Source organism: Cydia pomonella, chromosome 2, assembly GCF_033807575.1.
Source record: "Cydia pomonella isolate Wapato2018A chromosome 2, ilCydPomo1, whole genome shotgun sequence".
In the NCBI taxonomy this organism is placed as follows: domain Eukaryota; kingdom Metazoa; phylum Arthropoda; class Insecta; order Lepidoptera; family Tortricidae; genus Cydia; species Cydia pomonella.
The window spans coordinates 36391873-36417520 of record NC_084704.1 but is presented as its reverse complement, the minus strand read 5'-3'; the positions used below and the strand labels follow the sequence as shown (position 1 = coordinate 36417520).

At 40.5% G+C, this 25648-nt stretch overlaps 2 protein-coding genes across 3 annotated transcripts in view; one reads left to right on the top strand and one right to left on the bottom strand.

The window, feature by feature from the left end:
• LOC133515589 (serine/threonine-protein kinase Chk1-like) overlaps window positions 1-916 on the top strand; it is a 30540-nt gene extending 29624 nt beyond the window's left edge. The window contains 1 exon segment of the mRNA XM_061848172.1: window positions 241-916. Within this exon segment, the coding sequence (XP_061704156.1) occupies window positions 241-824 (584 nt within the window). The 3' untranslated portion in view covers window positions 825-916.
• An 8420-nt stretch (window positions 917-9336) lies between these two features.
• The window catches only part of LOC133515583 (protein phosphatase 1 regulatory subunit 14B), a 22926-nt gene continuing 6614 nt past the window's right edge, over window positions 9337-25648 (bottom strand). For both annotated transcript variants that reach the window (XM_061848160.1, XM_061848159.1), the window contains exons 2-6: window positions 17599-17736; window positions 14953-15078; window positions 13112-13210; window positions 12890-12931; window positions 9337-12076 (exon numbers count right to left, since the gene is read on the bottom strand). In XM_061848160.1, coding sequence (XP_061704144.1) covers window positions 12035-12076; window positions 12890-12931; window positions 13112-13210; window positions 14953-15078; window positions 17599-17736 — 447 coding nt within the window. In that variant the 3' untranslated portion in view covers window positions 9337-12034. The remainder of the gene's footprint in view (window positions 12077-12889; window positions 12932-13111; window positions 13211-14952; window positions 15079-17598; window positions 17737-25648) is intronic.

The following is a 25648-nucleotide window of genomic DNA, read 5'->3' as shown; positions in this document are numbered from 1 at the left end:
AAATATTAAATGGAATTTTTGTTATCGAGGGGAAATAAATAAGGTCGATTTCCTTCGTATGCGTAGATATGTAGTATCTACAGATATTACGTGTGTAGGAATTTAAATCTCAGCTAATAAATGACCGCAGTCAGATTCATCTTCTTCAGGCACACGAGGGAAAGGGAAAAAGAAATAGTGTTCGTATGTTGCGGTATTAGTAATTTTATTGACCTATGTAACGGGTCCGTCGTGTTTTAGACGCACGGGCGTGGTGCTCGCAGCCGGCGACGCGGCCGGAGGCAGAGGAGGCGAGCGGGCCGGACGAGCCCGACGGCGACGTCGCGCTGCTCGTGCACTCGCAGCCCGCCGCCGCCGGGGACCTGCTGCTGTCGCAGGCGACGCAGGCCACGCAGGCGCAGGGCGGCGTGGTGGCGCGCCTCGTGCGGCGCATGACGCGCGTGTGGCTGCGCGGCGACGAGCGGCACGCGCTGGGCGCGCTGACGGCGGCGCTGGACGCGCGCGGCATGGCGTGGCGCCGCCTGCCGCAGTCGCCGCACCTGCTGGCCGTGGAGTGCGGCGGCGACGTGCGCATGCGCGCCTGGGCCGTGCGCGCGCGCCCGGCCGGCGCCGGCCCCGGCCCCGGCCAGGGAGACGCGGGCCTCACGCTGCTGGAGTTCCGGCGCTCGCGCGGCTGCGGGCTGGCCTTCAAGCGGCGCTTCCTGCAGCTGCGCGCCGCGCTGGCGCCGCTCGCCGCGCCGCCGCCCGCCGAGCCCGGCGCCGACCTGGTGGCGCCGCCGCTGCAGCCCCGGCCCGTGCCCGTGCCCATGGACACCGACCACTGACCGCACTCGCCGACGGGTGCCATCGAGGGACCGACAGAGACCTGATTCGTAGTCTTAAGTATACATTAAATTATCGTTTTTACTTTTTTAAATATGTATTTTCACTATCCCCTTTTACCTCGTCCCTGGGCTTATCGTCAAGATAATGATGGAACTACGAAGTACATAAAATCTCATAAAATCCCTCTCGACACGTGGTCCTCTTGCCCTTGTCCTACCGATCGGACCGCGTGAACTTTTTTTCCGATTGGACCAACGCCGAAGACAGATTATTCCGTCACAGAGTAACATAAACCCTCAGAATAATAAGTAAAGCATAGAAACCGAGCAAAAATAAGAGCTCGGTCAAATATATCTTATTCACAATACTCTATTTCATTTAACCTATGAGCGAATGAGAAGAAAATTCGCTATATCTCGTTTTTTCTAGGATTGTCACTAAGATGAACAAAGTAAAATGTCAAATAAATATAATTTAATGTGATATAATACAGCCAAATTAAATATATGTGTTATTTCACAGTAGAGTGTGAATATGTGCCAACTTTACATAGTCGTATTTTATTAGTTTAAAAATTTCGCGGTATTTCACCGATCATATTGCAAAATTTTAATTATATTTCTGCTATTCCTGAAAGATTGTTGGAAAACGTGCTGAGTTTTTATTTATAATGATCCAAAGTACCTTATGTGCCAATGTCTTGTGTGATCGAGTGCTGTAAATCACATGCAGGAAGAAAAAATACACACAAACCGGTAACCTTTAATCGGTGAGTTTCATTCAATTTTGATGATATTAATTTATAGGACCTAACCTAACCACAAAAAAATATATGAGTAGTTTATATAGATATCACCGTATTCAATTCTGTATAGATATTTTCATGTATTTTCGAATTATTTTTGGAACTAAGGTTATGTTTATTCGCATAGTGATGTGTGTTTTATCGACCTCTGAACAATAACCTATCGACAATCATAGTAATAATCACAATGAACTTTCCTTATCCTGTTGGTTTACCAATCTAGTAAAAGTTTAAATTCTAATTTATTACTTATTAATTACTGAAATTAGAGCAACGATAAGTAATTTAGAGAGGTGAATGAAATAAGTGATCAAAAACGGTATACACATAAATTAGTTAGTTCGTTATTTAAACTTCATTGCACATTAAAAATTGTACAAAGGGCGAACTTACTAAATACCTTAAAAAGCTATTTAGAAAGAAGTATTTCAAATACTACTCCAAAAGCATCTAGTATCTGATATTTAATACGAGATACCATTTAGATAATTATAAATGGTATCTCGTACATCTCTGGTGATGTATATGTAATATGTATACTGCCTTGTATATTTTGTTACCATTATTTATGTACCGATTTCGTGATATTTTTTTAAATATAGCACTTAAGCGCATAATTTATCGATATGAAAAGTTGACATAGACATCCATATCCATAGCAAAGCACACAATTCAAAATTCAATTCAAGCAAAATTCGTGACACCCTACGTAAATGAGGAATAACAAACATATGCATCTCTTTTAGACACATTATCTAATTCATAAGGAAGTAAAGGACGAGAATACATGTTTGCGAAGCATTTTTGCCCGGCTTCTATGCTTTAGTTATTATTCTTAGCATAAACCCACGTGCGTAGCAAAGTAAGCATGTAGTGGTATATAGGTAAAGAGAGCCTTCTTGAAGCATTTTATGGAAACTCATTTGAAAGCGCCATCTCTGATTTTATCCCCAAGCTAAGTATGTGCCGGCGCTTACGTACCGAGCGTCAACTCCATCTATCGAGCGATTGTTCTCGAAATCTGAACCGCTACCGGGAAAATCGAAGTTCGTCAATTGCGGGAATTTTTCTCCGTCACTCTAATTACGTCTTAGTGAGAGTAGATTAGAAAGATCCCCGCAATTTGCGAATTTCGTTTTTCGCGGTAGGCCCCCTGAACGCTCTAAGGAATAAGAGCTCTTAGAAGAGAAGAATAAGAATAGCTTTTTGTTAGATTCGAGACGATAATTTTTCTATGAAATTCCATCTCGGGAGAAAACTGTTTCCACTAACTAAATCTTAACAAATAACTTTAATGATGTCGTTCGCTTCAGCATAATATATTCTAGGTTTATTAAACACCATTGTTTTTCAATCTTACTCGACATCTGACGTATTTGTGGGTGTTAGAAATTTGTTCCTGAGTCATGGGTGTTTTTTATGTATTTAAGTATTTATTAATATTTATATATTATATTTATCGTTGTCTAAGTACCCTCAACACAAGCCTTATTGGGCTTACTGTGGGACTTAGTCAATTTGTGTAATAATGTCCTATAATATTTATTTATTTATGTATATGTGCGTTTTAGGGATGAGGACTAGTCGATTTTAATCATGTTATATATCGATAATCTACACAGCGGAATGGAATAGCGATTAATTACCATGTACTGAGGAAAGAATTCGTTAAACACACGTAAGCGTTAAGTAGGTACTACCTATGTTAACTATAAATTTGAGTAACTACTTACCTTTTGGGCACGAAATTAATGTTTTGAAAAGTAGCAAATCTGGCATTATCTCTAGAGCTTTCCTTTACCAGCATAAGGTACGGTCGTAATAGTACATTGTGCAACGAGGGGGGTAAGTGAAATTTTGGATACGAGGGTGGTAATTCTCGACAGCCGGAGGCTGGAGGGAATTGAAAGACCCGAGTTTGCAATATTCTTACCCCCGGAGTTACACACAATGTTTTTCATCACACTTGGGAAGAAAAATCTAAATTTTAAGCGAAATGATTCTTAAGAGTCCTTATTCCTACAGACGAGCGTATTTTGTAAAATGCTTCCTTTTTTCATTCAAGATTACGACGTAACTATTAGTATTTATTCAAAAACTGGTAACGTACTTAAATAATCGTTTCCTAAACTAGCGGCTCCAACAGTTCAAATTTTCATTTTCTCTTTTAAACCTCTTTTTTAATGAATTTTTTTGGGAGTCTTCCAAATTTTGCAGTGAGATGTGGCGTTTCGGTTCTCAATTTTGCTGTAAACAAGCATTTGGTACATGAATGACTACAATTTGATTCAACATATCTCGTACGAGGGGCTGGAATGATTAAACAATCGAAGATTCATTTGAAAAAACTGATAAAATACCTTCCGAGTTTTCTTCATTTTTTGGCGAAAACAGGGTTTTATTATATTTTTTTTCCGCAAATTGTACGCATATTTTGCTTTAAAAATAATATTATAGCAAACTGTAACTTTATGTTAACCTAAAAAAAAAAAAACATGACTATGGGTGGGACCTACATTGCCGTAAATTTCTATTTTTTAAAACACGTATAAATCACGCAGCATCGACGCCACGCTCTCATTCTGCGCGGAGCGCGCTTTGAGGACGGACCTGTGCTCGATTGTAAGGCATTCGTTGCGTTCGTAATCAGCTACGGAGTTCCGAGAAGTGCTATATACTGCGATTAGAAAATCTATAAAAGTTCATTTTTTACACTATGCTTAACAACAGACTCGCTTATTGATGGATTTTCAGTGGTCCTTTTTTTTTATACTACGTCGGTGGCAAACAAGCTTACGGCCCGCCTGATGGTAAGCAGTATCCGTAGCCTATGTACGCCTGCAACTCCAGAGGAGTTACATGCGCGTTGCCGACCCTAACCCCCTCCCTCCCCTCGTTGAGCTCTGGCAACCTTACTCACCGGCAGGAACACAACACTATGAGTAGGGTCTAGTGTTATTTGGCGGCGATTTTCTGAAAAACGCATTTTTACTTGAAATTACGTTAGGGTTTGCATTATTATTTTTGACCCGGATGAAGTCCAAGTTCTCATGATGGAGTCAGGAGTTGGTCATTAGAACTCCTAATCTACTCATCATAACTCCATCCTGTTTGGGCTCAATAGATTTGCCCTGCCGAACACCATCGATCTAGATAAGGTCCAGGGTCTCATGATGGAGTCAGGAGTTGGTCACCAGAACTCCTAATCTACTCATCATAACTCCATCGTGTTTGGGCTCAATAGATTTGCCCTGACGAGCACCATCGATCTAAATGAGGTTCAGGGTCTCATGATGGAGTCAGGAGTTGGTCACCAGAACTCCTAATCTACTCATCATAACTCCATCGTGTTTGGGCTCAATAGATTTGCCCTGATGAACAACCATCGATCTAGATGAGGTCCAGGGTCTCATGATGGAGTCAGGAGTTGGTCACCAGAACTCCTAAACTACTCATCATAACCTCATCGTGTTTGGGCTCAATAGATTTTCCCTGACGAGCACCATCAATCTAGATAAAGTCCAGGGTCTCATGATGGAGTCAGGAGTTGGGTCACTAGAACTCCTAATCTACTCATTATAATTCCATCGTGTTTGGGCTCAAAAGATTTGCCCTGACGAGCACCATCGATCTAGATGAGGTCCGGGGTCTCATGCTGGAGTCAGGAGTTGGTCACCAGAACTCCTAATCTACTCATCATAACTCCATCGTGTTTGGGCTCAAAAGATTTGCCCTGACGAACACCATCGACCTAGATGAGGTCCAGGGTCTCATGATGGAGTCAGGAGTTGGTCACCAGAACTTCTAAACTACTCATCATAACCTCATCGTGTTTGGGCTCAATAGATTTGCCCTGACGAGCACCATCAATCTAGATAAAGTCCAGGGTCTCATGATGGAGTCAGGAGTTGCTCACTAGAACTCCTAATCTACTCATTATAATTCCATAGTGTTTGGGCTCAAAAGATTTGCCCTGACGAGCACCATCGATCTAGATGAGGTCCGGGGTCTCATGCTGGAGTCAGGAGTTGGTCACCAGAACTCCTAATCTACTCATCATAACTCCATCGTGTTTGGGCTCAAAAGATTTGCCCTGACGAACACCATCGACCTAGATGAGGTCCAGGGTCTCATGATGGAGTCAGGAGTTGGTCACCAGAACTCCTAATCTACTCATTATAAAAACATCGAGCCCAAACACGATGGATCTATAATGAGTAGATTAGGAGTTCTAGCACCAACTCCTGACTCCATCATGAGACCCTGGACCTCATCTAGATTGATGGTGCTCGTCAGGGCAACTCTATTGAGCCCAAACACGATGGAGTTATGATGAGTAGATTAGGAATTATGGTGACCAACTCTTGACTCCATCATAAGACCCTGAACCTCATTTAGATCGATGGTACTCGTCAGGGCAAATCTATTGAGCCCAAACACGATGGAATTATAATGAGTACATTAGGAGTTCTGGTGACCAACTCCTGACTCCATCATGAGACCCTGGACTTCATTTAGATCGATGATACTCGTCAGGGTAAATCTATTGAGCCCAAACACGATGGAATTATAATTAGTAGATTAGGAGTTCTAGTGACCAACTCCTGACTCCATCATGAGACCCTGAACTTCATCTAGATTGATGGTGCTCATCAGGGCAAATCTATTGAGCCCAAACACGATGGAGTTATGATGAGTAGATTAGGAGTTCTGGGGAGTTCTGGTGACCAACTCCTGACTCCGTCATGAGACCCTGGACCTCATCTACATCGATGGTGTTCGTCAGGGCAAATCTTTTGAGCCCAAACACGATGTAATTATAATGAATAGATTAGGAGTTCAGAGGGCCTACCGCGAACCACGTTCGACGAGTTACCTCCCTATCACACTTACGTACCTACGAATTTACAAGTGCGACAGAGAGGCAACACGTCGAACGTGGTTCGCGGTAGGCCTCCGGGTGACCAACTCCTGACTCGATCATGAGAACCTGGATGGACTTCATTCGGGTCAAAAATAATAATACAAACCCTAACGTGATTTCAAATAAAACTGAAACTCTATAGCACTAATGTGCGCAAACGATTGGCATCTTGACTAGGCAGCATGGGTGCGTAGCCACCATGCCAAACGTTTACGATACGACAAGGAAACACTATCTGTTTCTCTATCGCACTAATATGTGCAATCGATTGGCTTCTTGGCTAGGTATCATGGGTGCGTAGCCAACATGCCAATCGTTTACGATACGACAACGAAACACTACTGTCTCTCTATCGCACTAATATACGCAAAAGATTGGTATTTTGGCTAGGCACCAAGCAAGTGTGTGGCCAACATGCCAATCGTTTACGATACGACAACGAAACACTATCGGTCTTTCTATCGCACTAACATGCGCAAACGATTGTCATGTTGGCTAGGCGCCATGGGTGCATAGCCAACATGACAATCTTTTACGTCACGACAACGAAACACTATCTGTCTCTCTATCGCACTAATATACTTTATTTATACCTGCAGTCATTTACTAACTTTTTCATTTTCCATTGGTGTGAAAGAGACAGAATAAAGAGCAACGGTTATAGTACACTCTGTAGTCTGTACACTTAGTAGTAGTGTACATAAAAAAAAACTACTGTGCATATAAAATAAAATAAAGAGTGCCCATATGATATCATATAACACTAAAATTAATGTTGCTTGAAATTATATTGAAAACTATCAAGATTATTCTAGTCTGCATTGAAACGCGCGTCGCGTTGCCGGCGCTCGCGTACCGAGCGCCAACGCCATCTATCGAGCGTTATTTCGTGAAATCGGAGACCGCTCCAAGGAATAAGGGCTTTTAAATACGGTGACATATCAAACATTCGTCCGCCATTTTGTAATTTCTTGGCAGCTGAGCCATCGAAGGCCCAGACCTATTCGGCATTCAGCCACGACTGAAAATTATGCAAAAATATTTTAAACGGCTGTTAAATTAACCAAATTAAATAATATTAAACAAACAAAAATATTAAATTTTAAACGTCAGTATTTTGAAAGTAAAACTCATTTATGCTACTTGGTTTGTATGAATAAGTGACATAATAAAAAAAAAAGCTATAACTCACTCTGGAGTTGTAGCTTTTTTTTCACAATCCATAACTCCCCCGGGAACAAAATAGGCCTTTGTCCTTCAGCACACCTGCATGAAATATGACCTTTTTCGAGCAAGTGTGATGAAAATTATTTTTTAGGGAAGGAGAGCATTAATAAAAATCCAACGTTCTAATAAATCGATTTATTACAAAAGTCTATCAGCGACGGTTCGGCGCGCCGCGGCCGGGCGGCCCGCGCGGCGCCCGCTCCGCTCTATGGCCGTCGCTCGGCGCAACCGCGCTCCATAGCGCTGATTAGAGTGGGCGCCGACGCTCAAAAGACGCTAGTTGTGGGGTGGCCCTAATACAAGTAGCTTGCTATTAGGTATAGGGCACAAAAATGCCCGGTACTCAACATGCATTTGCTCTCTTAACAATAAAGTTGTGCCAAAGAGTTAGTAATTGTACCTACAAGAGGTGTAAACTCGAAGATAAATTTGTGGCTCGAATAAGAGAGCTGATGTGGATAATGGGCTGATAAGGGCATTAATCGATTAAAAAAGTTAATCGCCAAAATGAATCGTCGATTAATTTAGTCGAATTAACGTACGAATGAAATTTAATTAATCTGAATATTAATCGATTAAATTTCGAGATTAACTCTCGATTGAAAGTTGACAGGCGGTTATTTTTGTACGCAACAAAAAATCAAGATGTCTTGCGTAGTGTTATATAAATGTGCTTCAATAACACAAGATGGTTACTATGATAGTATACCTAGTATAGTTTGTGTAATTTATAGGCACAGTATAATAGTAATAGGTAATGGTTTGGTGGGGCTTGTAGCGCAGGTATAAATATTAAAAAGAGAATGACATACGAGTATGAAAGAGTTGCTAGCTTTTGTTCTTCTGCGTGGAACTTGTAATTTGGGTTACGTATTTTTAATTCAATCCTGTAGACCTTATTTTATTAAGCATCAAATACTCACCCTGGCCTCGATGTACATCCTTGAAACAAGTAAATTTGTCAGAAAACATATTAACCTTTATTCACTACTAACAGACAATAGAAGAAACAACCGAAATTTAAATAAACTAGAATTGCCTTTCTCGTCATTAAAACTTGTTACATCTAGTCCTCATTTTATGTGTATTAAAATTTATAATCACCTTCCGAATTCGTTGAAAAACAGAAAATTACAATTTGTTTCAAAATAAGTTAAAAATCTTCCTTACTGATAAGTGCTTTTATAATGTAAAAGACTACTTCGATGAAAAATTTGATTAGTAATGCTCGTATTCTTAACAATATGTAATGTTAAATTATTTGAAATGTATTATTTCTTAGTTTTAAGTTAACATTAGTTTATATGTTGCTGTGTCCTTACAGGACGTCACTAAAACTAACCACATAATACGTACCACCTTTATAACTGGTTTGTGATATGCAATAAACAATTCAATTCAATTCAATTCAATTGGAGACCGTCACTCAGTGTTGGCCGAAACCTTAATGCAATTGACCATTGGTTAATGGTCAATTGCAATGAACGTTCGGCCAACACTGCCTTCACTGACGTCGGTTATAAAGAACATATTGGGTTCTAAAATTAATCGACAGAAAATTAATCAACTACTTAATCGATTGAAAACGTTAATCGCTGGTAATTAGTTGACGATTTATTTAATGGCGCCTAATTTTAATCGCAACTCGTCGATTAAAAACTAATGAATGGTCACTTTTAACCATCGCTACGATTAAATGTTACCCATCTCTGGAGACGAGCCACGAGCCCACGTGTAATGTAATCACATATCAACGCGTCTCTTGGCTTGGCTCGCGGCTCGTCTCATCACTCACACGCGGAGATTACATTTTACACCTTTTTGCAATCAATAACTCTTTTGGTCAAGCAAATATCATTTAAAACGCCTCGCCCCGCGCCCGTCTGTTTGCCCCGGTTGTAGTCCGGGGGTCCGGCCACGACGCGCGTCGCCCTTTACAAAATATTAACAATACGAGGACACGATAGCAAGAACTCGGCTCGCCACTACAATACTAGAGGTCGTTACACGAGGCTCCGGCCCCGCCCTAAAACTATTACATTCAGTTCAGGGATCTCCAAACTTTTGACCCGAAGGCCACTTTGCCTTGGACGTAGTTCATGTAGTGCGGGCCGAAACTTGTCGTCTATCGCTGCTACTGCAGTCGAGGGCCAGGTTTTCGGCTCGCGCTTCAACTATGGAGACCCCTGATTGCTTTTTCTATGATATTTCAATTGGCGCTCAATCTAGTAAGATCGGTAGTTTGGTTAGCGCGAATAGTTACACTTAAAGTTGCAGTGTCATCGAAAAAGTAATAATTAGGCATCGGAGTTTTTATGGCTACGCAGTCGACATTAGCAATAAAATTAAAATCATATTCATACTCATTCATTTATTTAATTAGTGATTATAATCAAGAACAAGAATGTCAACGAGTTTGTAAACGATCCTTTAATTTTGACTTTCAGGACATAAGTACATATTACGAATAAGAATAATGGCATTTCGTTTTGTATTTATTAATTTATATTCATATTATTTATACATCTCTTAATATCCGCATTGTTGTTATTATAAAATTTCGTAATATAATCAATACAAAAAATGGTCATTCTTATTTGTAGGTAATATTTATATTTTCAAAGACAGAATTAAAGGTTGTTTTATGAACATGTCAACGCTCTTGTAGTTAATTGTAAAATTGAAGTCAATAATTAAATAGATGAATGATCTGATGATCAGTTGAATTTTATTGTTAATGTCAACTCCATAGTTCGCTATTAGTCTTCCCGTGCGATTAAAACTTCGATGCCTAGTAATAATACGGTTTCCCTTGACAAACTAGGATAAAACCGTTTTAATACTTTTATCGCATGCTACAAATAAAACAATAATCAAATATCGTGAGTTTGTTTAAAATAGACTATATGATAAACTATTTTGCTTTGATAAAAATAACACAATAATATTGCTCACAAGACAAAGTATCAAAATCATGCCATTGCCTGGCGTAACTGTAACAGAAATGTGTCGAAATCATGCCGACCACACTACTTAAATTATCTTTACATTATGGGTTCACAGGAATCACAGGGGCCAGTGTTACATCAATTCCGTTACACAACGGACAGATAAATGCTACTTATATGGTATGTATTTACGTATAGTCGACCCTCCTTCATTTAAACTATCTATGAGTAATTGAGTATTACCTATTTATTATTATAACCTCAATTGGCCACTGTGGTTTAGGTAATCATCTAAACAAGTTATTTTATTTGTGTGGAGTTTAATTAACGGTATACGAAAATGATCTGAACACGTCCTTACTATCTTTATGTCTCAGTAATAAAGTTCAGAAGTCACAAAAGATGTACTGCAACAAAATATTTTGGAGGTTCATAGTTATAAATAATGTTAACTGAAATATGTAAGTACTTATAGGTACATTATTTTTAAGTTTTAGTTGTGTATTTCCCATATTAGCCAACTGAGATTAGAATAACATGCGGACTAGACGGCGACATCTAGAATAGACTGAGTACTTATCATACATGATTATATCGTACGGGAGGGGGAGGGGGAGGGAGGGGGAGGGGGAGGGCGGGGCGGCGCCGCTGATAGTGATATGTCACACGGGCTGCCTGCGCCGGCGCCGGCGGTGTCCCGCCCGGCTGCAGCGGTCGACGCGGCCCGGAAGGTACTTCGGAACAACAAGCGTAAATGTATATTTGTCACACGGGATAAACCTTCGAAAACTTGAAGCATTTTAACAACTCACGATCGTACTCGTTATTTTCGGAGCCGTCGCATAATTTTGCCAATCCCAGCTCAATTTTACTGTGTTACAAATCTACCTTCACACGCCCGGGGAAGTATAAAATCAGCAATGCACGTTTGCTTTTCTTTTCAGGTAGGTATGGAGTACCTCGTTAAGGACGGACCGGGCATACTTTTCCACATTTTTCAGCTCGGGCGTACACAACTTAAAGTTAGAAATCTAATGCGCATGTTTGAACGACTCAGAATATTTTTGAACGGACGTTCCGTATTTACGTGCAGCGCTGCAGCATTATCTACAGCGTCAGAGATGGGGATGTTTCCCGTTCCGGCGTGGAGCGGCGCCGGGACCGACGCGGCCGGCGGCGGCGGCGCACTGACGGCGGCGGCGGAGGAGGCGGAGGAGGCGGAGGAGGCGCGGCCGCTGGACACCTACCTGACTACACGGCGCGGCGCGGCGCGAGCCAGATGAGATTTGGTTCCGTTCTCTTAACCTACAGAGTTTTCGCTTTATCTAACAATTCGTTGATGAAATTCTGAAACCAAACAAATTATATGTAAATTAGGCTTGTTCACATTTGAAAACAAAACTTTTCCTACTCCTCTACTGTCATCTGTCATTTATGCATTCATTAACACGAATATAAGAACATACATAAAAGATTTCAAGAAAAGTCTATATTGTCTATTCCTCATAAAAGCTCTTGTGCTTTTATAAGCTATAATGTTACTGCGATTAATGCTACCAACCTAACAAAACCAAAACGAATACAGTTTTAAACTAAGTGCATTGCTGCCAACTTACAAAATATTCATTTGGTTGCATAGTAAAAATAATTACTTCATAAGTCAGAAACACGCATGTGACACCCGTAATATAGCAACACCCATAGACTACGAAGACCGCTTAGCGTTGCTTGTTAGGCTCCGTAGGCTACGGTGGCCAAAATTGAGAAAAAACTGTCCAAAAAATTAATTTAGCAAGTAGCAAGTACCAGGGCCTCATGAGTTACGAAGAGGTGTCGCCGACCGGCCGGCCGCGGCCCGGGGCGGGCCGGGCGCGGAACAAGGTATGCTCGCGCGTCTTGGCTATATACTTTTGCTGTAATTTGTTTACCTAAATTAAGATTTATTTTTGTTGACTCGTAGGAAAAATATTGTATGCAACGTTGTATAAGTAGGTCAAAAAAATCTCGTGGCGTATTCCTTTACAATGTTCGCCTACGCCTTCGGCTCCGGCTCACATTGTAACTCACGCCACTCGCCTTTTTTGACCCTTTTTATACAACTGTTGCATAAAATACTATAAAATGATAGTTATTTTTCAAAAAATGTGTCCGGATACTTACATGTACATCTTTTTGGGGCTTTTTGGCATCCGCTAGTAGCGTCTGTAACGAATAATTAATGTCAATTTAGAAGTTACTGAGATCAACTAACGTTTTTTAGTTAAATGTCGTGCAATTTGTAAATGCCAATTTTATACAAAAATCCACCCTATAACAGCGTGAACGAATAGGAAAATGTCCAAGAGTTATAAGTGTAGAGCCATATGTAGAGTCACAACTGACCGCGAGGTGCGCGCGCCGCAGCTCGTCCGAGTCCATGTCGAGCAGCTCGTCCACGTCCACCTCCACCTCCGCCCCCGCCGCCGCCGCCGCCGCCTCCTTCTGAAATACAAAGAAAAACACTTTCATACCTTCTGTAGAATAAAATAATACAGAAGACCCTACTTTTCACACATTAAGAGTTACGAAATATTCATAGCCTCAGCCGCTGTTTCATACTTTTTTATGATACAGGAGGCAAACGAGCACACGGATCATCTGTTGGTAAGCGATTACCCATAGGCACCTGCAACACCAGAGAGGTTGTCAGTGCGTTGCCGGCCTTTAAGATGGGAGTCTTGAAGGTTTGAGTCGACAGTTCATTCCACAGTTTAGCTGTGCGAGGCAGGAAGTTTCTGGAAAAACGCACAGTTGAGGACTGCCAACAATCTAAGTGGTGAGGATGGAAATGTTGTCGCGTAGGGCGATGGCGAAAAGAAGCCGCAGGGATTAATCCGAACAATTCCTCGGAGCACTCCCCGTTGTACATACGATAGAGAGCGAGGCCACATCTCTACGCAGCGCCAAGAAGTCAAGCCGATCCGAGTGAGTGTGGTGACAGTTTAATGGACATAGTGACTTCATGCTGTTAGTCGCTACAAGTGTAGGTGACCCAAACCCATACACCACACCACTATGCCCGCCTACTACGATAGCGGCGCAAAACCTCCCGCAACTGTTTCTCTCAACGCGCATGCAGCGTGCGACGCGGCGCGGAGTAGTACGCGAAGCACGGCCGTCGTGAACGCTGCTCGCGCTGTTAGTGCTTGAGAAGAGACCTAGGCTCTCCGAACATGTCGCGCGAGTTACTAGAAACACGTGAGGGTAAACCGTAAATTTAGTTTACGACAGTTTAAATTCGCCAAATAATAAATATGCGTCGTTGAAGGCTTCCCTCTGGTCATCATCAGCAGTTCCATTTCTTCAAATGTCACGTTCATAAACAGAAATTTTTGATTTATTGATGATAATACAAAAATCACTATATGTATGCCTTTAAGATTTGAGGAGTTCCCTCGATCTCTCATGGGTCCCATCATCAGAACTAGATTTGGACAAAAATGGGGCCATAAAATTGGTCAAGAGTTCTGAGGTAATAAACATTAGTAGTAGTAGTTGTCATTCATTACGTTTAAAATGACTTATTTAGAATATTTATAATGTATCGACATCGAAAGAAAGTAGCATTTTCATAAAAGATAGAAATAGGAGATTTAATTAAACCCATTTTTAGTTACAAACATATTTTTTGTGGGTGGAATTCCATTACGTTACAGACCGTAATTCAAAAACGCTCATAGGGAGGCTTTTGGGCCGGCATAAATATTTATGTGTAACAGTTTCCGGCACATTTAACAGCTAATGCAGCTCGTCATAGAGCCAAATCTTGCGGTCGCTCTTAAGCGCCATCTATGGAGCCATATGTGGCCGAGTCACAAAGACAGTTACCGCCACATCGTAGAGCTGCAGCTTGCCGTAGAGCAACGTCTGGCAGCCGCCCGTAGCGCCTTCTGTGGCCGGGACAAAAGGATAGTTACCGGCACATCGTAGAGCTGCAGCTTGCCGTAGAGCAACGTCTGGCAGCCGCCCGTAGCGCCTTCTGTGGCCGGGACAAAAGGATAGTTACCGCCACATCGTAGAGCTGCAGCTTGCCGTAGAGCAACGTCTGGCAGCCGCCCGTAGCGCCTTCTGTGGCCGGGACAAAAGGATAGTTACCGCCACATCGTAGAGCTGCAGCTTGCCGTAGAGCAACGTCTGGCAGCCGCCCGTAGCGCCTTCTGTGGCCGGGACAAAAGGATAGTTACCGGCACATCGTAGAGCTTCTGCAGTTCGTCGTAGAGCCACATCTCGACGGCGAGTCGCTTACGGATCAGCGCCATCTGATGGGAGCCGTATTTGGCCGTCAGGAACTTCTCACGCCGCTCCTTCACCTGCAGAAACAGACGAATTGTGAATTACAGAAATTCATCGATCAATACAAATAATAAAACGTTTTGTTCATTATTCAACAGGCTCGAAAATAATCTCTAAGTCACAGAAATGTGCTCTTTGTCTTCCATTATTAGTTGTCTATGTCGTGGCCAGATCATAGATATTGATCATTTCATGAAATGCCTTTTTAATATTGATCACTTCATGGTAAGGTTAGGTTTGACTTTTTCATGATGTGGCCAACCGATCATTTCATGACATAATTGTCACATCATGAAATGATCAATCCTAAGATCTGGCCACGACATCAAAAATGTTGGAAGGCTGTTGAAAAGGTCATTACTTATTCGAGCGCTCCAACGGCCAACTCCAACCTTCGTGTAGGTACACATGTTTAACAATTTAGGATAATTATTTGTTATTTATTTATTACTGGTATTTTCGGTTATTCATAAGAGCTGTTTGGGGACTTTGGGGACCTCAAGTCCTATCGAAAACGGCATTCAAATTTCAAAAAATGTGTCTAAGAAGCGATTTTATCGTGGCCTTTACTTCGAAGCATGAAATGACAATGATAGACCACAAAACTATAATCAATAATCATCATATCAGTAGGTACCAAACGAACACTGAAATAATAACGGTCCTAAATACCAATGCCGTTTTAGAAGTTTTTTCTGCTATAATATTAATCATCCATGGACGTTTTATTTATTTGTTTCGTGTCGATTATGGCCGGGTGTCCGCCGATATCGATTCCAGTTAATAATGTGTGGCGTGTCACGGGCTCATGGCCGCGCACCACGAAACACGAACGATCTTCGTTCGTCCTTGCTGCCCATCGTCCTTCAAAAAGGACACACTAAAGGACTATTTAAAATTTAAATCGTATTTTGGTTCGGAGACAAAAGAAGTTAAGATTTTCAATGTAAAAATGTTGTTCCAATTCATGATAATATTAAAATTAAATTAAGCTGCATAGACTCTTTAGAGAGTTCTCACCTTCTGACATTTCGGTAGTCCGCACTTTCTTTTTCTTTGTCTGTTCTCAGCAGTGAGGACCATATGGGACGGAGGCAGTGTAGTGTTGAAGCGAGGTTCTCATTCTTGTGCGATCGACGTTCGGGTCCGAGGAGTGTGAACTTTTACCCATTGTTGACATGCTGGAGGCGTTACGCTCTATGTAGTAGGCCGCAAGCCAGGAACAGATGACTAATCGCCTCCCGGACGAAAACTCGTATAGTGGTTAACGGCTATGTATGATGAACCCTCGTGGACGTCAGCTGCCGCTCCGTTGGTAGGTTGAGGAATGGCAGCCACCGAAACACGTAAAAAAAGTTATCATAGCCTCCCGTTTGATACTTTGTCAGATGATAGTTCAGATGCTATTGTTACTTAAAAAAATCGTCAGCCGGTTATATCGCGGTGGTAAGAACGTCAGCTGGTCGCATGAACATGAAAAAAATAAGCGCTTTACCTTCTTATGATACTTCAACTTCAACATTTATTCAGCAAATAGGCCACAAGGGCACTTTTACACGTCAACATGGAATTTACATACAAACAAAAACAAGCACATCAACAATTATAAAATACAATTCATTGAAAATATTAATGCAAAATAAAGTATTATTGTTTAAAGAAAAAGTAAGTAAAATATTATTATTACTTAGAGATGTATAGTCTCTAGATGTCGAATTACAAAAAAAAAACTAAAACAATAATCATAAAAAACACTAACAGATACGAAAATAATTCTAAAATTATTTAGAGGTGTAAATATCTCTAAATGTCAGAACTAAATGATTTTTTATTAAATTATCCTTAGAGATGTATAAATTCTCTAAGAGACAAAATTCAGTATAATAAAACATTCATTAGGATAAAAAAAACATACGAGAATCGAATGAGGTGTTTCACTGTAATTATACACAAAAATAAAGTTAGCTTAAACAGACCAGTCTCCACAAACAGCACCCGTTCACGAGTATGACGCGTATTTCAGCCATCGCCTCCCTCAATCAACCTTCATTCGGGAAAGTGACGACCTGATCAACGATGCCACCGTAAGCAAAGACTGTTAAGCGAGCAATAACAAATCATGAAACTTTGCATGTATAATTTTATCAGGTGAAACGCCATAAACGGATTACGCAATTTACACATTACGCATGCTTTGCGGACATAAAGTGGTAAGGCACGTATTTTTTACATGTTAATTTTACAGCTGACGGCCGTCCCACCGCGATACAACCGGCTGATGGATTTTTTATAATTTAAAACAGTATTTAAAGTATCAGCCGGCGGGCGATGACTGACTAAATATGCTCCTGGCCCGCGGTCTATAGAGTGTATGTTACCTCGACTAGATGGAGGCTTGCAAGGGGCTTATGGTGTACTGTAGGGTCTGTAGGTGCGTAAAAGGGGCGCTGCCCTCTACTGTCACCTCCATGTAGTGTGCAGTTGACGAGTAGGTGCAGGTGCAGACGGCGCTGCTCCATGTGTAGTGTACAGTGTACCTCGCCCTTGTCGCTGAAGTTGACGTGCAGGCCGGAGCGCGCCGGGGAGCGCTCGGGCGGCGGCGCGCGGCGGGCGGGCGCGGCCGCGACGCCGGCCTCCATGCCGCACGGCGCGGCTCCCGCGCCGGCTCCCGTCCTCTGGAACACACAAACACACACTGTTACACACAATCTTTGAAAAAAGCAAAGCTTTGAGAATCCCGTGCTTTCCTAGGCAGTTGTTACACAGGTGTGAGCGAGCGGTATACAGGCGCTATGCACTATCTAACTATATTATGAATTTATGATATTTGACCGGTAATAAATGATTGCTACGAGTATAACCAGTCCTGGCCTATTACCTCATGAGTCTTTTTACTTTATAATAGAAATTGCCCAAAACAAACTTGACAAAACAACCGCTATAAATGCCTATTATTTAAATGCAAAATAAAAAGTTTATTCCTTAGACTGTTTCACATTAGCAATTTTCGGCCGGCGATCTTTCAACAACGAATTATGCCTATGCAGAAGAGTCACAAAACATGTGTTATCTTAAGTATCTACATATATGCAAGTAATTAAACGGATGAAGGGATTCACCGCGTGTTGCGCAACCGAATCGAATACCGCCATCCCATTAGCTCGCAGGCATGCTCGTTCACCGTTGCATTACTAAGGAAATACCATTATTGTGTGGTCTCTGATTACACATAGTTATTATGGAACCCGAGTTCATACTAATGTCACAAGTAAATAATCGACTAAAGATGAGAATGAACGCAGCGGTCGCGATGTGTAAGAGGTATACGGTACCGGTACGCGACACATTTTGAGATGTTTCTTTATAAATACCGCGCGCTGCGTCCACATTTTAGGGATTTTCGAGTTGATGGCTTGCGCGGTCTTTTTTTATGAAACACGCACCCGTTGTGGGCTGATTATGTCTGCGATTAAGTTTCCAAATCGAGTTATTCCTTTTATTGATTTACAACTTCTATTTTGTTAACATTTATTTAAAAAATCTATCTCAGCCCGCGCGTAGCCAACATGCCAGTCGTTAACGCTCCGTAGCGTAGCGTCACCACCTCTCTACATATATCACTCTTCCGTGTGGTATTAGTGTGACAGTGACAGTTGCGTTTCGCAGGGATCGGAACCGGTTTTTTGCAAAAACATCGAAATAACCATATATTTCGATTTATTTTATACTCAAAATGTAGGACTCAGTTGTGTTTTTAGATAAAGACTTCGTATTATTAGATTGCCCGATTAGGAATGAAATAATTAACAAAGAACGAAAAAATACCGTTTTCGTTCCCATACAAAAATACCGGTTTCCGATCCCTGGCGTTTCGTTCGCTACGCGCGCGCTACTGGCATGTTGGCTACGCGGGCAGGTCTAATCACGGCCCTTTTCGCAATCCTGCATGAGTGGGCGACGACAATATAACTATCTGTCTATCTAAATAATAAATATGAGGAGCTAATATTTGACGAGACTTGTTTGCGGGTTTTTTTTAAGTTTAGTAGTTTTTGACGAAGCATGTTTGGGATATTATTTTTCTGTGTAGCTATGACGAAGCCTGCACTGTGGATTGATATTTAATTTTCTTGGGATTGCTGCTAGGTATAAGACAATTACTGTCGGTATGAATCAATCTGTAGGCATTCCAGAGTAACCGTTGTTATTTCTCCAGGAATTGAGTATCTTTGTTTGTAGCCGTAATTTACCTACAGCAACCTATACAGGAATGATTGTAAGTAATCTTATCGAGAATATTATTTATGCGTGGAATCAGTGTTTACGCCCAGCACGTCGTGTGACAGACTTGACACAAGCCGCTATATTTACGCCGCCTGACGTCACACAGATTCCGACTATTCCGAGTAAACTGATACTCGTATTCGGCTAGCCTGAATAATGATGAACAAAATTATAACAGAAAGTCACGGGATTCTTTTTTAGGGGTGACGCATCGCGAGTGAAGCGCAAGTTGCTTACATGGACATATTGCCTTGTCAGTGATGCTAAACACACGGGTCTTATTGAAGCGCTGATAAACTTATTTCTAAAGCTTATTATACCACACAAGACTACATGAATGATAAAACAACGTGGGATTAATTGTGATTCGAAATGATTAATTATTTATTATATTTGAATAATGATGATGAAATGGATATTCCAATGCATGTATTTCCTTTGTTGTTTTTATTATATTTGTTTGACATTTAGAATTTATTCTAGAAACAATCTAGACTAGTATTATTTATACATTTTTTTTTGTATGACTATATTTTGTGAAAGTTTTAGTATTAAATTTGATCTATGAATTATATTCATTAGTATTATATATGGAATAATATTTACAACATCAATAAATTGCTCTGATAATTAGATTAAGATAATTATATGTAATACTGTCTTACTATTCATAAGTGCTTGTTGCTAGGCCTACATGAATAAAGTATATTTTGAATTGAATTGATAATGCAAGCATAAGGTGATTCAAGATTCCTATCTCGCAACTTTTTCTAATGGGAGGTCAACATGGCGGTTTGTTACAAGCTTTTATTTACTTTCACCTGACCGTTGTCTGTTTGTAATCAAATCTTGCAAGTTAAATTTGGCCCACTTCCCGGTTTCCGATGAAGCTGAAAATTTGCATACATATGTAAGTCGGGTGATAATGCAATATTATGGTAATCGGGATGATCTGATGATGAAGACAGGAGGTGGCCATAGGAACTCTGTGATAAAACAACGTAACCTAATTGTGTTTGGGGTTTTTAGAATTGTCTCGATGAGTATTAGTTACTTGTGGAAAGAAAAGTACAGTCAGCGATAAAAGCTTGTACCAAAAATGTCATTTTTGCCAATAACTTATTTTACTCTTGCTTGCTTTGTTGTGGTGAGTTGAGTGTGTGTGTAATGTTATAGCGGTAAGCGAATAAATTGGTTTAGAGTCAGTCGAAGCTAAACTCGGCTGGGAAAAGTTTTCCTCGATTTGTGGCTTTTCTAGCCGGATTTTTTTCTGGTTTTGTACCACGATAGGAATGGGATCGATTGGCATAAAAAACTGTGTCGAAAATGACCTTTTTCTCGCACCCTGTATGTTTATTGCAAAAACTGTAAACGCCAATCTTCATCGATTTGAAATCGAGGGAAGGTCTTCAAAGAACGTTTTGGCGTAGCTGCACGGGATCTGGTAGCTGCCCTCACTGACCCAAAAAGAAAATCCATCCGGTCTTACCAGTAGGGTCAACAATATGTATCATAAAATTCGTAAATCCACTCAAGCCACAAAGTATAATTATAAAGCTGTGGAATGTGGTAAGCTCGTTAAAGATTATACTAAGTAGTGTGCAGATAAGATAACGCTTTTGGAAAGTGGATCAAATCTACATAGTTAGAAGCCCTCAGCATGCAACCGGGACGCGAGGATGAAGATAACAGAAATATGTAACAGTCTCATTTTGTAATTATTGGACATTATTACACAAATTGACTAAGTCCCACAGTAAACTCAATAAGGCTTGTGTTGAGGGTACTTAGACAACGATATATATAATATATAAATATTTATAAATACGAATATCGATCTTTCGACCTTACAGACCCTGTAGAGAAGGTTTTAGAAATAGAACCGTGTAGCTTTTAACGTCTGCGGCGGGACACGGGCCTTTTGTTCCTGTCCCAGCCTCGCAGCCAAACACTTCACCTCTGGCCGCTTTCAATCGCCCCTTCCTTTGTTTCATGTGAACTGGCATAGTTCAAGTCGTTGAGACGGGCATTATGCAGCGGGAGCAACCGGAACAAACTAGCATTGCGACTTGCGACGAAGTTTAAACGGTTTTGCAAGTACATAATGTTTGTTAGCACCGTGACGTGAGATCTGGCTTATTTCTGACTACAAAGCTAATTCATTGCCAAATCGTAATGTCCGTTTCGTTGCAGCCACACGGATACTTTTCATACATAAAGTTATATTCAGAACAGTATATTATGTATCTGAATTCCGTGGGAATAATGCGAAGTCGTAGCTCCTATTCCTGAGTCATATGTAAATAGGTCATTTTAAAGCCCGTCACAGAGGGAGCGATAATATAGCCCAGGTTCAAAAACGTTTGAGCCGCCTGGTCTTTAGTAACAGAAAAAAAACTTTTTTTTTACTTTGTTAACGCTAGCGCGACAATGATATTTTAGCAATTAATATCACGTTTTATTACGGGCATTGCATATATAATATCAAATACTTCTGTTTTCATTTTTTTCTGCACCATTTACTTGCATATTTTAATTTTCTTGTCTCCGCTACCCGAAGGTAGTCTGGAAGAGATCGCTCTTATGTATATGCATATTAATATAACGTATATCTTATCTTATACCTTTAAACGAGCAATTCTTGTATATATATATATTTCCGGGATCTCGGAAACGGCTCTAACGATTTTGCTGTAATTTGGTATATGGGGGTTTTTGGGGATAAACAATCGATCTAGATTAGTCTTATGTTTGGGAAAACGCGTGTTTTCGAGTTTTCATGCGTTTTTCTTTCGACGCAAAATATGGTCGCTAATTTCGTTTTGCCGGCCACTGTCCGTCTGGTCCAGCGGGTTAAGACGCGGACGGCAAGAAACAACAAGTGTTACGGGTTCGAATCCCGCCCGGCGATTAACTTTTGTTTTTTTTTTATATGTTCAAGTTTATATATAATTTTTTAATTTTTATTGTTTTAGAGAAGTTTAATTTAGTAAAAAAAATGTAGTTAAGATTATCACCTATACACCACCATATTACAATAAATAGTTATAACCGAGCAAACCTCGGTCGCCCAGGTACTGTATATTAATATACCGTAAGATACCGACAGATATCTTATAGTATAGCTAAAGCACCACAAACGCCGACGATACCAAAATATATAATATTGCTGTCTGTCTCGCATCTACATTGTGACATTTGTGAGAGAGACGTAATATACCAAAATATAACGTAATATACCGAGCTATACATCGCAAGGTATATTAAGATGCCTTGCTATAAGATATCTTTATCGCTCCGTCTCCGTCTGTGACGGGCTTTGTCGACAATCGTGTGATTACCACACAAGAGTAAAGGTACTTCTTTCGTTATTGGCTAAATGCGAAGTGCATGGTGGGGGTGGGGGTATAGTACAGCGATACCATTGATTGCCGTGGTAAAAATTGGCAATAACGACGCTTAGCTTAACATTTCATAAAAGTTATATGCTCGAAATGGAATTTTTAATTTACGATAACTCCTGAGATATGCATTTAAAATTGTATGGTGTAAGGGACCATTGTAATCTGTATGAAATGCTTAATACCGTATCCGTGTAAATAGCTTTGTTAATACCACATATTATGTGATCTTTTTCTAGAAGTTAAGGATGGGTATAAGTAGTAAGTTATCCTTAAAAGATAGACATACATCATCACGGACTTTTTTCGACCAATGAAAGAGACAACCTCACCATAAGTACATTGTGTTGTTTTATCTCAATCGAATGGTAGAAGAATAGAGAGAAAGAAGAAGGCGTAATAGGCAATGTTTTCGATTAAAGCGCCTAGACAGCGTGATTTTTTCAGACGTCTTTAGCAAACATCGTCATATTTCAACAAATTTATACAATACCTTAACAAGTTATACACTGAAACCTTCCTTAAGAATCACTCCATTGACAAGTGAAAATCGTATGAATATCTATTCAGTAGTTTTGGAGTTGTTTTATGTGGGAAGTGAATTGACGTTTTCCCCTATTTAGGGATGCTAGGTTGCGTGACAGTCGTGCACGTAGCGTATAGGTACATAATAATATAATTTAAGGGTTCAATTTGACGACCGGTTTGGCCTAGTGGGTAGTGAAGTGACCCTGCCTACGAAGCTGATGGTCCCGGGTTCAAATTCTGGTAAGGGCATTCGTGTGATGAGCATGGATGGATATTTGTTCCTGAGTCATGGGTGTTTTCTATGTATTTAAGTGTAGTTTTTAGGTGGCTAAACTTAAAACGGCGTAAGCGTTGGCATAAGTGCCGCAATGTTATTTTTATTAAATAATAAAATGTTTTTTTCATAAAGTTGCTCATATTACAACATTGTTTTCAAAAAATAATATCTCCGTAAGTACACAACTTAGGAGGTGGATCTTTTATGTCATTGATAGTTTTTTTATGATAGCATACGCGCGACATGAGTAGATTCATTGTCTGCGCTCATCTCTGTGGCTCCAACACAGCGAGGCCGAGGGACGCGTGCTTGTTAATTAACAGCTACGTGATACTGTCCGTTTCTAAGATGGAATTTAGCCTTCAACAGCGGCAAACAACTGCACCTTCACTAAAACAAACGTCTAAATTATTTCCGACCTTACAATGTTCTGCCATTTTTCGAATGCGCGCTCGTTAGGGTTCCGTAGCCAAATGGCAAAAAACGGAACCCTTATAGATTCGTCATGTCCGTCTGTCTGTCCGATTATGTCACAGCCACTTTTTTCCGAAACTATAAGAGCTATACTGTTCAAACTTGGTAAGTAGATGTATTCTATGAACCGCATTAAGATTTTTACATAGAAATAGAAAAAAAAACAATAAATTTTGGGGGTTCCCCATACCAACTGAAACTTAAAAAATCTTTTTTCATCAAACCCATACGTGTGGGGTATCTATGATAGGTCTTTAAAAATAATATTGAGGTTTCTAATATCATTTTTTCTAAACTGAATAGTTTGCGCGAGAGACACTTCCAAAGTGGTAAAATGTGTCCCCCCCCCCCCTGTAACTTCTAAAATAACAGAATGATAAACCTAAAACAAATATATGATGTACATTACCATGCAAACTTCCACCGAAAATTGGTTTGAACGAGATCTAGTAAGTAGTTTTTTTAATACGTCATAATAAAAAACAATTTTTTATTATTATTTCCTACCGCGAACATTCAAATTTCGTTATCGGCCTTACCATCGCTCAAATACCTATCCAGAGACGCAATATCGAAATTTTGATTTACCGTGTTCGCGCCTCGCGGTAGGTCTCTGTAATTAAACGAGTACCATACCATGCCTGCAGGCCTCAGACAAAGATGCCTCCATATGAATCACGAGCACGCATGGCTCGTCTCTCGTGCCGTGCTGTCTAAACAGTGAAAGAAACGTCTTAATGTTTGTAAGTTGTAATGAAAGAAACGTAACTGTGGCTGTTATTATTTTCCTCTATGGTTATTATCATACGTGACATGATAGAATGCGTGCTCGGTTTAGGTTATTTTACGACGGCTCAACATATTTTTTGTACCACGCATTCGACTACGGCTTACCTTATGGCAAGCGATCACCGTAGCCTATGGCCGCCTGCAACTCCAGGGGTAAAAACCTGTTCAATATTTTTTGAAGAATCCCATACTGTAGCCTCTCGAGAAAATCTCATACTTTATACACATATTTTAAGACACATGGTGTATCTGAGATACACCTTGAGATACAGCATATCTCTTGTGTGTCCCGAAGACAACAGTTTGGATATTTAACTACTTATTATGAGTCATGACTTTACCATAGTTACAAGTTAATAGAAAAGACGCCCTCTAGGTATGCCGATAATGGTTCAGCCAGAAAATTAAGCTTTACAGCCCCTTTTCCTCGGGTGCGCAGAAAAGGCGTTAACATACAAATGTCGTTCAAACAAACGTACCAGCTTCTTCGAACAAAGCTGCATCCGTGAGTCACGAGCCTTATAGAGGTATCAGTATCACGTATGATGCACGGTGAAAGAAACGTCGGCACTGCGGCCGTAATGTTTACACTTACAGTACAATGCGACTGCTAGGTATTATGTGATACGCCGCAACGGACGTGTTTTGATATTATGACATCGTAGTGATTATACTTAATAATTATAATTACAATAGTTAAGTATTTAGGTGCTTAAGTACATTAACTACAGTGTATAATGACTACGCAGTTTTACGCAGCTAATTAAAAATGAGTTTTTATATTAATTAGGAAACAATGTTTGCTGTTTCCGCAATCTCGTAAGGACTAGGAAA